A 14,061-nucleotide genomic window follows, 5' to 3' on the forward strand; every position below is an offset into this window, starting at 1 on the left:
TACTTCCTATTTTAATTTTCTTATTTGGCACATACATAATGGCACCTGTGAATTTCTCTTTAAATGCTGATGCTCTCTAAACTTTGCCTTTCTTATTGTCACTTTGGATTAAGACATGTAATACAATTCAGTGCACTAAAGCTTGTTCCATAATTCCAACTTACAATTGTACTTAGTTTGCTATGATTTTATATAGCCCTGCCTACATTAACACATTGATAAATTATTTATAGACCATTTCAATCTGTTTTACTCTGATACTAAATTACTCAAATGTTTGAAATAATAAACTTTTTCTACGACTGAAGTTTCACTCAACCCCAAGGAGTTGACTGGCTGGCCTGGAATCACTATTATCCAACACGATGCCAATGGGCATCATGTATAGGTAAAAAGACAATGGTTCTTACATTTTTAATAACATACACAGTTATTACTTATACATACCAGTATTATAACCCTCATATCCCTGTAACAGTCACACCCAGAGGCTGTGCAAAAGCAACAGCAATATATATATGGTGTTCCACATTTAGGTAATTTGTTTATTTTTTTCAGCTCATCTTAAATCTTCCTGCTGCAGCCAAGACATTTTTAAAAAAGGGGCATGTTTTACTTTGCAGGCAAACTGCTTCTGTTTTCATCTTCAATTTACATTGTGTAAGTTGGATAATGGAACAACCCGAGTTGTATTACATATTTTCATCTAAAGTGACAACAACAAAGGCATAGTTTACATGTTTAGACATCATCCCCATCTGAAGAATGAATTCACAGTATACATTTGTATTTGCACAAATAGGGCAATAAAAACACAAAAAATGTCCAGAACTGACATTTCTCATCATACAACCAGCCAGTCAAAATAAAACAACTGAAAATGTGGATCTGATAATGTGACAACACAGTTAAATGTATGAATTCTTACAAAATGAATTACAAAATTATATATAAATAAGAAATTTATTTGTTGTAAGAAACGGGAGTTAAAGATGTTATAAGCTAGTAACTCCATGATAGTTAAAGTGAAACTAAATACAAACTATAGCTTCATTGAGTTGGCCTGTACAGACATAATTTAATTATTATTGTGAACATTTAGAGTGGATCACTGCAGTTCTGGATCACTGTACCATATTATCAAATATTTCTAGCATTGCATTTTGGCATTTGCAAGTAAATATTGTTCATATAAGTATTTATCTCTTAACCATGGTTGACTACATCACTTTCAGTGTTAATGCTTTGAATGTTTCTGTGAGGTTTTAGAGACTGCAACAATAAAAAAGGAATTAGCAATGATACACTTATTATTACACCATTGATGTGAAGTCTATCAGTGAGGCTGCGTAGAAGATGATTATATTTTATGCATTTAGTCAGACACTTTGGTACAAATACATTTTTTTATTTCACATACATAGTTTTTTACTTTTACTTTTGTTTTCACAATCTAAATGATTCAACAACAAAATGAAGAACTACCACAACAAAGTCCAAAATTCCTACTGGGGAAAATGATGCAAATGTCACTGTAGTAAAACTGACACATGTAGTTTGCCAACTAGCAAAGGTACAGTTAAAGGAATAAAAATAGACAAAATAAGACAGAAAAGTGGTTCATGTAGGTTGCTTGACCAATACTCAATGTTATGACAATCCAGCTGTTATCCTGAAAAGTTTTTGAAGACTGAATTTTGCAAAATTCTTAATACTTTCATGAATAAAATCATTTTCTTGTGCTTCTATTGATAAATGATATATATATTTATTAATATTTATTCAATTGGGGAGCAGAGGACAAATACTTAGCCATAGAAGCCCTTCTGGAATCAATGGAAACTTCAAAAGCCTGAAGAATGTACTTGTGGAACAGGGTTATAGCAATTTTAGCAAGTGTATCCCATGAATATTGCTATGAACTATTCTTTTGAACGATTATGTACATACATGTACATAATGAAGCATTACGTACACATATGAAAAATATAGAACATAGGAAATGGTGTTTCATTGATTGGTGAATAAGCATGGCGCAAGACTAAACAAAGTAGGTTATAGCTTAGATACAAATTTGTAATGTACATTGTTCAACTGAGTCTGTAGATCCATCCCAAAACTGAATGATTCTGGGACATATAAATTTCAAAAAGTTGATAACTGACACTTATTTCATCCAGGTCTTCATGAGAGCAACTCATCTGAGAGGTTTTTCCAGCAGTGATAGTCATTCTAAAATCTTTTTCATTTGAGACACAGTATTCAAGAACTATATCAAGATCCACAGATTTAAGGTAATGCTCATCATTTTGTGATGCCCCAAGGTCTTTTCACTACCACTCTTCCTGTAGCAGTGAGAAGATTCAGTCATTCTGTTTTCAAAAAAATACACTGTACTTTGGGCTTTTCCACAATCCAGACTCTGAGTTCTATAAAAGAAGTCACATCATTTTCATGTTAAAACGACGAGGACCGGCTTGTCCCTCTGCTGAGTCAACATTAGTGCCGTTAGACTTTGATCGTGGCACATGTTCAACATCTATATTGTTTTTGTGTTTTCCTTTTCCCCTGCTCCAAACAAAAAGAAGCAGGAAACAAAACAAGACCACTCCCAGGAATGTGAAACAACCCATAGCTGTTGACACTAAAATAGTCTTAAGGTCAAAACCGAGGGTCACACCAGTCGTTCCATTGGCAGTGGCATTGCTGGGATCTGTGTAGTACTGGGTCCTGTTGGCATACAGTGATCCTAAACTTTTCACCGCCAATGATGTCTTCAAGGTGTCATTTCCAGCAGTGTTGGAGGCAAGGCAAAGGTACTCTCCACTGTCTTGGACTTCTGCTGCCTTGATTTCTAGTGTACCATTTTTATGGATGGTTACTCTACTATGGCTGTTTGTTAGCACTCGGCGATGTGGGGACAACCAAGACACAATTGGCCTTGGTGTCCCATCAGCACTGCAACGCAACATAGCCTGCTGACCCTCATCTACAGTAACTGTTTGTGTTTTATTTTCACGAATTTTCGGTTTGGTACATGTAACATAATAAGACAGGAGAGTCTCCTTAAACTCCTTAAAAGGGCGTCCACGAATGCCCTCAGGTGTGCTGCATTCTGGCTGTGAATCCCCAAAGAAGATGGAATGCCTCTTCTGCAGGATCCACATGAGGCGGCAATCACACACTAAGGGGTTGTTGTCAATGAGAAGAACCGCCAGAGCCTCAGGAGACTGAAAAACGCCCTTTTCCAATGTATCCAGTCGATTGTGTGAGATATTGAGAACTCTGAGACCCCGCAGACCTTGGAATGCATACTGTTCAATGGTGGTCAGCTGAGCTCCAACAATATGCAGCTCTCGCAGCCGAACCAGTTCCATCAGCATGCCCGCTTCAATGTGCCTGATGCGGTTGTAGGACAGATTGAGATGTGTCAGATAGGGAAGATGCTTCAGGGCTAGGTAAGGGAAGGTGGACAAGTTGGTGTTGGTTATAAACAGTGTTGTCAAGTTGAGGCCATGCAGGGTATTAGCTGGCACATGGTCTAGTGAAGGCCAGTTATCAATTTCTAAGTGCCGCAATCGGAATAGCTTTTTGAATGAGTATGGATGTAAAGTGCTAATGCTGAGGTATCGTAGATGCAGGCTGACCAGGTTGTGCAGATGAGAAAGAGCCTCAGTGGGTACAACTGTTAGGTTGCACCTTTCTAAGGTTAGTGTCTCCAGGCTTAAAAGTCCACTGAATGCACGGTGAGAGATGTAAACCAGGTCATTGTCACCCACTTCCAAAAACCTAAGATTGTGCAAGTCCTGGAACATATAATCCAGGAGAATGACAATCTTGTTGTCACTTATATCCAGTCGGGTAAGATTGGCTAAGCCTGTGAAGACACCCAGAGGAATAAGCTTGATTCGATTGCTTTTGAGGCTGAGCGAGTGCATGTTAAACAACCCATTGAATGCTCCAGGCTCAACATAGCTGATAATATTTCCACTGAGGTCAAGTTCCTCAAGCCCAGGGAAGGCAAAAAAGTCATCGGGGTTGATCATTGTCAGCTTGTTCTTACTTAAGTCCAGGATTCTTGTTTCAGTTGGGATGCCATCTGGGATGGTGGGCATGCGCTTACGGTGACAGACAACTGCCTTGCTTTGTGCTGAACACTCGCATCGCGAGGGACATCCCAGGGTAGAACCCACAAAAACCGCCACGAGGGCCAATCCCAGGAAAGGCTGCCAGCATGAGATGACCGTGTGCGGCATGACTTTGCTCATAAACTCGACCATTCTGTCACGGTTCTGCAAGACAAGAAAACAAAGGGAGAGAAAGCGATATATTAGCTGGTTCCTCATGATAGACTTCATTGTGTGCCTGAAGAATGAATAATGAATATTCACAAATAACATAGGAGAATTAACTATGGAGAAAACCACACAAGGTGAACATAAAAATATTTGATAAATGTAGCTCACCACATCGAAATATCAAGAATGCCTTCCTTAGCATTCTTGTGGATGCATACAGGGTGAACAATTGGGTGCTAGGCTTTGTTTTGACATCACCCACTGTTTCAATAGAAACAAAGAACTTCAGAAAAAGTTTCTTAAAAAGTTGAATGTTTTTATTGTAAATGATTTATCTATTTTTGACATGTGTATATATATATATATATATATATATATATATATATATATATATATATTTTTTTTTTTTTAAGCACATTGTTATTCGGAAATAGTAGCATTCAGAAAAAGTATCCACCCTATCTCTAAAAGGACAGAAAGAAGAAAAAGAAAGAATAAAGAATAAAAGAAACCACTCGAAAATCATGAAGTTCATGGAGGTGTAACATGGAAAAATTGAGAAACTTACAAAACTGAAACACATGTAACATTCAAAGAACATTATGAATATCATTACAAGCATTTCCTCCAAAAGAGCAGAATTTACTAATTTGTCATGTTGAATATTTTTATATTTTTTGATTTAGAAATAAAACATGTTTAAAACATGGATACTCGAGAAAAAATAATACAAAACACAACTTGCACTATATCACTGGGTGGCTTTACATATTTCGGTTATTCATACATACAGCTGTACTTATATCATAAAGCACATACAGTAGATACATGAACTAATGCCGTGTTTGCAACAAACAGACTGGGTGACAGGTTGCAAGGATTGCAAACCATTCCTGCCTCATTTGGTGTGTCATGGGCTGTGCTAAATTTAAACGATGACAGGAATAATCTGAATTTCTCCTCAGGCTTATTCTAACAGATTATGGTGCAAAGATAATATGATGACATACTTATCTAAAGAGAAGCATTATATAAACCTAAGAAATCAACTAAGATAGCTGAAATATTTCTGCTGCTGTAATATAATATTTATATGACAGGACATTTCTATATGGAGGGGGCATATATGAAAAGTAAACTTTCATATTGATATTTTAATGTTCAGTTACTATTCAAACAGTATAAAGATTTATTTTCAAGTCTAGTTTAATACAAACAGCCACGACACAGATAACTGCAGCCTTGAGAGGACTGCTGAGAAAAGTTGATTTAAGAACTTGGTGAAACAGTTCTACTCCGAGTCAGTCCCAAATGACCAAGATACTTTCCATTTTGCTAAGGGAGAGACACTCCAGAAACGTTAAAAACAATACGCTAGTTTCTGCTAATTTGTTCAGTAACTACCCAGAGTTCATGACAATCGGCCAGCGTCAGAACCTGGATCGACAGCTTCAGAATTGGCTCATTTCACCACAGCAGACCAGCACAGTGCCCACATTACTGTAAGTGCTGCACCTATCCATCCGCCAATCTCCTGCTCCACTCTTCCCCTCACTCATGAACAAATCCTCTGAGACCGTTAAAGTCCTCCACTTGGACCAGCAACTCACCCCTGGTCTGGAACGGACATGCCCCCCTTTCATAACTGAGAACCATGGCCTTATACTTGCAACAGTTTATTCTCATGCAGCAACTTCACACAGAAGTGCAAACTGCCCCAAAACTGCCTTGTTGGAGGTAACCAACAGTTAGCCATTGGGGGTCATATGATTGTTGGGGTTTTCTCTGCTTTCTCTGTATGTTTTTAACTGGAGTCCCCTGGGACCTCAAAACATTTTAAACAATCACTAATTAAAGCAGAAAGGCAAAACACTAATGTGACATCACTAGAAACAAATTGCATTTTTAATAATGGTTGTATGACTGGGGTATGACGAAAAATATACCCCAGTCAGTAGGATGAGTTTTAATATCAAATATATCGAGTTTATCTTTTTGAATTAAATTAGAAATAAATGGAAGATGTAAATTAAAAACATTAAATAAATAATGTAACTCATTTACATATTTCTTTCCTATATTTTTGCAATAAAACACTCATTATTTCAAGATGATTTTTAGAAAAATACAACACTACAAAATGGTATATATAAACAGTATATTTAATCAAGATTATTCTTTCAATCTAAATACTAACATAGGTATCTTTTTCTCAATCTGAAAGCCCTATCAGTGTTTTAGAAGTAACTAGTAAGATTAGTAAGATTTTGAAAGTGGCTTCAGTGGCTCCATATTGTGGAGATTAATATATTTGCTTAACACATGAAAGAACCCCAGGTTGAGACAGGGAGGGGACACAAACCCCTGAAAGGGTTGCAGGTAAGGAAGCAGATGAAATAAACTGTCTTGATTATCACAAATAAAATTCAAGGATGCTCACAACTGGCTCTCCACATTAACTGAACATACAGGGCTTCTCCTAATACACACACACCTGTAACTTCTATGTTTTGTAGTTTTTTAAATTTACGCAGGATTGTCCTTTAATCCTAACTCTTAAAACCACTTAAAAATAGAGCACAATCAAAAGTAAATGAAGCCGATAATGATTTTAACATAGTAGTCAATCAATCACTTCTAGCTACAGTGGACAAAAATGACTCTCTGTACAGAACACTCTTGTTGTGCACAAATCTTTCCACATAATAGCTGGCTTATGTACTCTGGCTGTCCACATGAATTGCAGCACAATATGATTTGATGGTTTACTAAGAGGGTGTCTAATCAGGATAATGATTGGAATTCTTTGTAACAGTTCATAATCAGGATTTGAGTGAGCCTGTTATGTGACCTAGTCACCTGCACACTTCTGAATGAGAGTACCCTAGTGCATCAAGTGCATCATCAGCGGCACCCACTCAAGTGTGTCCTGCATCGGAGCAAATGCCGCATAGAATTAGGCAGATGCCCCAGGGCAGCGTCCACAAATAACATTCCAGCTATCTGTTCATTCACAGTTATTTTTTGTGTGGAACTCACTTCTGAGTGCACTGTTTATTTTTCTTTTCCTTACAATTTCCTTTATAATTTAACTGCAAACAACATATATTTAGTGTGCTGTGTGTTCTGAGCTATGTTAGAGTGATTGTGTATTTAACAAGATACAAGATACAAAATTTTCACTCTCTCACATGACAAATTTGTTCAAAAATGGTCTTTCAATAAAACCAGATTTTTAAAAAAAACAAAACAACCCAACCTTGGATTTTCAAGCATTTTCATTTTATCTCAATATTCTGGAAGCTTCCTATGACATTCACCGACAGTCCAATGGCAGAAATCCTGCAATGCACTGTGAGATAAGTCTGTACGGGGAAGGCTTTTCTATAATGTGGCCCTTGACCCACATTAGTGCAGAGTGGGATCCTGAGAGGGGGATGATAACAGCTAATGGTGTCTGACTCAGCATAAATCCATGAACAGACATTTCGCAGGGGTGCTGAGGTCACATGAGCAATGCCATCAACCCAAGCATACATACACAAATGGCCCAATGTGAAGAGCAAACTTATAATACTTTTCTTGGCTATTAAATCATCATTTGCTCTTCCAGTATAACAAATACATGAGAAAACCTTTTTTTTAGCCTATTTCTGGTAAGCTCACATCACTGAATAATTTCCATATGAATCGCTAAAAACATATGGGGCACTTCCATCCCATGTTCCCCCTTTAATTTTCAACACAGCCTCAGGCAAACTTGTGAGGGGATGAGTAGAAATGATGCCCGACTTTATCAGAGTGGCAAACCACACAGTTACACTGTTAGTTAGAATTTTATTCTTTCTTCAAAGGCTTTCTGGTCAAAAGAAATCCGTTATATTTCCTCATCATCAGCTGCACTTGTGCACGATATATAAGCTATTAGTCTTGTCAGAATAATAGTGCAACTCAGAACTCTTGACATGATGTCCAGGTAAATGAATCCTACAAGAGGTTTTATCAAAACGAGATTTGAAGGTGAGAGTGTTGCAATTGCTCCCTGGGCAGCTGACTGATGGGTAACTGCAGAATTTCTGTTTATTTTTCTTTGGTATGGTCTCACTATAACTATTTTATTTTGCTTACCCTTTTTTTTAGAGCATTGTCTTGTAGCATATCCATACAGACAGCATGTACAAAGTCAGAGATGGTACTATGCTGCGATCTATATCGCACATATAGTGCATATACAAAGTGCATGCAGGTGAATTTGTGTAGGTCCATCACTGAAAACACACATCTCATCAAAATGGTGATCAGATACGCTGTCCATGGTCCTGAAATCATACCGGTTTAATTTATTTAATACTTTGCTGTTTGAGTGTAATAAATCTATTTAATGCATAAACAGCACCTTAAAACTAACAAACAATTTCCAAACTCTAAGTGAAAAACGGGATGCTATTCAGAATTCCCATCCAGAATTCAGATTATTTTTAGGACAAGTATCAAAGTCGGTGTTTTCTTCCCTCAATTCTTCTCCCTATTGAGAAGATTGTAAAATTCCTGCCACAGACGGTAAACCAAAACCTAAAAATGAAGAATTGCAAGAAGTTTTGTTGTCGCCGGTATTGCATGGGTCCTTTAGGCTGGAGTTCACTAAGCTAATTTACAATTAGATGACTTGGAAATCTCTACATCTTTATCACATCTTTGTTTGGCTCTTTAGCACATGCTCTCAAATCTCAAAACGTCCCCTCTACACAGCAATAACTGCCACATTATCAAAGCCAAAAAATAAGGCAAAATAATAAGACAAAAAAAAAAAGACTGCTTTGACATTAGACATTAGTACAATTAGTAATAAATGACATGTGGCGAACATTAGTAAATCAGTTTGCGCTTTGTACATACTGGAAATGCAATTTTTATGCCAGAACTAAGTTTGTTCTGGTGCAATGTGGTAGTGAATATGGCCATAGTGAAAAATTTGGTTTTACTGGGTACAGTGAATTAGATGATAAAACTGTTCATTTACATGTAATTAAAGTCATTAAAGTCATATGATAGCAAATGCAACAAATCTATTTACCTTGAATCTGAGCTTGCTTATTTAGAACAAGCTGAAATTTGAGGAGGCAAAGTCTGTATTTATTCCTTTCTAAAAAAAACAAAAAAATAAATAAATTTTAGTTGTTTAGTTTTCAGTGTTCTATGTAAAAGACAATACTAATTGTTGTAGGCACGGTCGTTTAAGACGTAGTATTTCCGAACTTTAGCCGAGTGTAGCAGACATAAACCTCAGATGGTCGATATGACATATGTCTGTCCTTCTGCACATTTGTCTGTCTTTTATTCCACAGAAACATGGTAGAAAGCAAACTAAGTCTAGGAATCATGGGTCAGTTTACACATAATTATCTCTCTCCGTGCTGAGAAAAGTGGACACTCACCATCTATCTTTGATTTCAAATTATTTACCAACTAATTATTCACAGAGCGCCAATAAGAAGCTGATATAATCATGGATAATTCACTCAACAGTACAGGATGCTGACTTATTAGAATATATGTGATCTTAGCAAAGGAAGAGAAAAAGATTTGCATGCTGTGATGTAAGAGAGTTTTAAGAAAGCATAGTTAAGCCGAATAATACTTCACTATTAAAATCATATGTTTCTGAAGTTATTTGAATGCAGGGTGCTAGGGCATAAAACTTGTCCAGGATTATATTAAGCTGTCTTTTCAAGTAAAACCATGCAAATCAATGTTGGTATAATGCATTTTTGTAGACTGTATGTCACTGGTTGACTTTGTAACCACTTGGTTTCCTAAGCCATAATCCAGCACAGTATTGGTTGTAAACATTTTGCTTTGGTATTTATTTAAGGGGTAAGTTTGCACACCCTGAATGGTCACAAGGCACTTCTTATTTTGCCTCAGAATTTTGAGGATTTAGATAACAACTTGGCCTCTGTGCAATCAACCAATGAAAAGCCACTTGTGAAATGTTCCTGCCTCTATCTCCTCAGGAAAGGTTTTCAGACTGTGTTTGATGTGGCCCCCAGGCACTGATCATTGCACATAATGTGACTCCTCTTCACACAAAAAACCTCTCTGCATTAATGGTGGATGGTTGGAGAAAGTTGCTTTCTTTACCCAGCAATTATTAACACTCCTTAAAAAGCATAATCAAAGTGTTAGATTTCAATTTTTTGAGTTGGAAGATGGCTCCAAAGAAAGAGCTACTCTGGAAGGCAGGAAATGGATGAAAATTAACTCTGGGAGCTTGAGTGAAGCTGCAGAGGAATGGGACTGTGTGCAGAGTAAAGCTGTAATAAAAGCAACATTATGTGTAATCATGCAGGGACAGTGTATGCTACATACTGGGTGCAGCGTGCAAGAAGCAAGCCTCAGATTAGCATCTGATATGGCTGCCCTCATGCCAAAGGGTCCAGTTCATTGCAGTGTAGTTGGTTATCATGTGAAAAGAATATGAACCAAGACTCTTTCAGAAAGTGACAAAACCATACTGTAGTATGTAGAGTTAAAAAAACAAACCTACATACAAACACAATATTACAGCACTGGGCATATCTTAATTTAAGTATAAGATAGAAACCACGCCAGCACTTATCCTTCTTTTTTTTTTGCATTTACACTGGTCAGAGTTCCTGCAGCCCTGAAATGGTTAACTCTTGCTTTCTGAAAACAGAGGAATACAAAAGCAAAGTCTTTGATAGCTTAATTTCCCAGATAACTACAAAATAACAGCACAACCTCATAAGGGTCATTGTAAGGGAAAGTTATTAAATCATCATTTTATTTTAATGAGGCTTATATCTTATAATGATGCTACCCTGAAGGAAAGATGTTATTAACTTGCAGGTTAGTTCACAGTCAGAGTATGCAATTAACCCACCTTTTCAAAAGAGCATCGGCAAGCAATCAAATGGGATCATAATGAGAGGAAAGAGATTGCAATGCTCTTTGGCTTATTCATTATTGAGAGGGTCTTTGCAAAGGGCAGTGAGGCTTTAAGGTGAGCCTGCCAACATGCAAAATAACACTGTACTCCTTTAATAAACCAGTGTGTATCTGACTTCTGATGCTACAGAATGGCTCCACAGGATGTGACCTGGATACGATTAAACAAGTCTGCCTCCTTCAGTTTTGCCAAACACAAATAATTAAGGAAGGAAGGCAGCAATATTTCAAATAAAAGTAGGAGTAGGAAAAACAAGAATAATGTGAGCAGCGGCAGTCTTGTTGACTCCTAATGCATGCAGATGGCAGCGAAACAATCTAAAGACGTTGCTGGTAATTGTTCTATTTTCACAACAATTTTCATAAATTGTTTTCAGCATAGCTAACTGTACAATTCATTAACATATACACTGCAAGAGCAACATAATTATGGTCACGTGACAGAGGGCTTTGGGACCTAGAACCCTTAACAGTGAGGATCAACAGCCTTGGGGCAATAACAGGCTTCCATGCACAGATTACCCTTCTGCTTGGCTTGCAGAGCGAAGTCAAAGCTCAATTAATCCATGTTAATTAGAGATAAACTTGGTAGATTGAGCCAGTTGCTTTTTTTGGTGTCTGATAACCCTTAACTAGGGATAGAGTCAAAAAACACTGCATCAAACAGTCAGATCTTGGTTCATCCCACAGGAAAAGCCTCTCAGACATGAGCCTTAATCCCATGTATAATAACTATTACAATTCTAAACTTTGAAGACAAGCAGGAGGTTGTAAAAAAAAAAGGGGGGGGGGGGGGGGGAGAGGGAACAAAAACTTCGTAATTAAATGGGAGGATAAAAATAAAACAGCCACAATATGAGAGGACTTAATAAGGTCTGGGGAATAGTACACTGTCATTTCATTACATTTGTGACAAGTGGGAAAAAAATCAACCAATTTCTCAGTTCATTAGAGAGACATGTGCTACGTATTAAGAGCTTTATTGCAGTATATTTTTCTCAGTAAAACTGATTCTCTTATCCAACATAAACATTACTGCACCGTTATATTGATGCTGAAGTGCCTTATATTTCCACTTTAGCAGGTCAGAATACTTCATCTCACATTACTAGGGGAAATGGCCTAAAGTAGCCTATATGTTCCAGAAATGCTGAAAAGAAAGACACTTATTTTCTTATCTAATGCAAATAATCAGAGTCATATATGAAGAGCTCAACAGCAGATCTTTTACCATCTTCAACTTAGCAACCACATACACAGATACACTACTGTGCACACATTTCCTACGCCCTATGCATATCCTTTTTCAAAAACTCTTTATTTAATGTGTATTGTAGCTTACTAAGCTACATTAGCTAGACAGAGTGAAAAATCAATAAATGCATTAGACAACACATGTCCTGCAATATGAGCATTAGATGAGTTTTTACATGGATGCATGAAAGTATATTAATTACTCATTGTAATTAGAATCCAATAATAATCAAGACTCAAATAAAACACAGATGTGTAGCGTTACAATGTACAACTATCAAAAACCATGTTTTAGATTTGCCATTTTTCACTTCACATTTCAAGCAGTGTTACTACCATAAATCAGTGAAGCCTGGGGGGATTCTCTTTTTTCCACCTGCTACTCCCCCTTGAGAGATTAGCCCACAACAGTACCTCAGAAGCTGTGCGCTATGCCGGTTCTTGCTCAAAGGTGCAACCAGCAGAGTGTGCACTGCTTGCCAACAATAAGACTTGAACCTGCTGCAGGTGTTTACAACCTGCTCCCTAAATCATGTCACAGTATTTCTAGGAATAGTTAAAAAACAAAACATGGATAGGCGTAGGAGGGAAATAAAAAAGAGGCAACTTTAAACACTTTTTCTTAATCCTCTCTCCTTTAATAATTTCATCATAAACTTGCATAACCAGCAAAGACTGTCTCAAATTTTCATCATTCATCTCTTAAATTTTCACTGACCTGGACTCTTTTCTTGTGCAGCCTCAAGTCTAAAGAGCATTTTTAAAATGATAAGCAGAACCTTGAGTGAATTTCTACCTTCTCTGGCTTTGAACTAAAAAACCTTGTGAGATAATTTGTGTGAACTGATTAAAATGCATTTGCAGCCGCTGATAACACATTGTGTGGGCTCCTGAGAGCCCTTGTGCATTCTCTTCTTGGACCCCCACCCCTCTGTTCCTAGGCAGCCTACATCAGGTCTGAGTCAGGGGGTGTTTCATCTGTACAATGACTCAACAACAGAGGCAGTTAAAGACGGTACGCACACACCTCATCCTAGCCTATATTTAAATCAGTCTTCCCATAAATATACCATAAAGCTCATAAATACACAGTGTAGCAACAACATGCAACATGAACAATTAGCTATGATAAAGACATGCACTGCTTCCATAAATGCCTGTTGCAAAAATTTAGAAAACAACAAACAGGATGACTGCACCTGCCATAATGGAAGCGTGATGTTTCCTATTGCCAAAAGTGCATCATTTTAGACCGCATACTCTGCTGAGAGGATGCTTTTCAGTATTAAAATGAGACACTGTAAACATCTCATAGTCATACTGATAAAATGACAGTAATATTAATTAACAGCTTGATATTATTACATGTGGCCAAGCTTTGTAAATTTATCACAAGCGGCTACTGTTGTCATTTGTGTGTAATGTACCATTCAGCACATCCACAAGAGGCCATTGAACATGCTTTTTTTTTTTCATATATATATATATTGTAAAAGAGAGAAATTATTCATGATGTTAGCTAAAAGGAACACATGCAGCT

General features: G+C 37.2%; 1 protein-coding gene across 1 annotated transcript in view; it reads right to left on the bottom strand.

Annotated features, from left to right (window-relative positions):
* Nucleotides 1–949: 949 nt before the first annotated feature.
* lingo2 (leucine rich repeat and Ig domain containing 2) overlaps nucleotides 950–14,061 on the bottom strand; it is an 80,427-nt gene continuing 67,315 nt past the window's right edge. Inside the window, exon 2 of the mRNA XM_026182363.1 lies at nucleotides 950–4,292. Coding sequence (XP_026038148.1) covers nucleotides 2,442–4,280 — 1,839 coding nt within the window. The 5' untranslated portion in view covers nucleotides 4,281–4,292 and the 3' untranslated portion in view covers nucleotides 950–2,441. The remainder of the gene's footprint in view (nucleotides 4,293–14,061) is intronic.

This window comes from Astatotilapia calliptera, chromosome 2 (genome assembly GCF_900246225.1).
Source record: "Astatotilapia calliptera chromosome 2, fAstCal1.2, whole genome shotgun sequence".
In the NCBI taxonomy this organism is placed as follows: Eukaryota; Metazoa; Chordata; class Actinopteri; order Cichliformes; family Cichlidae; genus Astatotilapia; species Astatotilapia calliptera.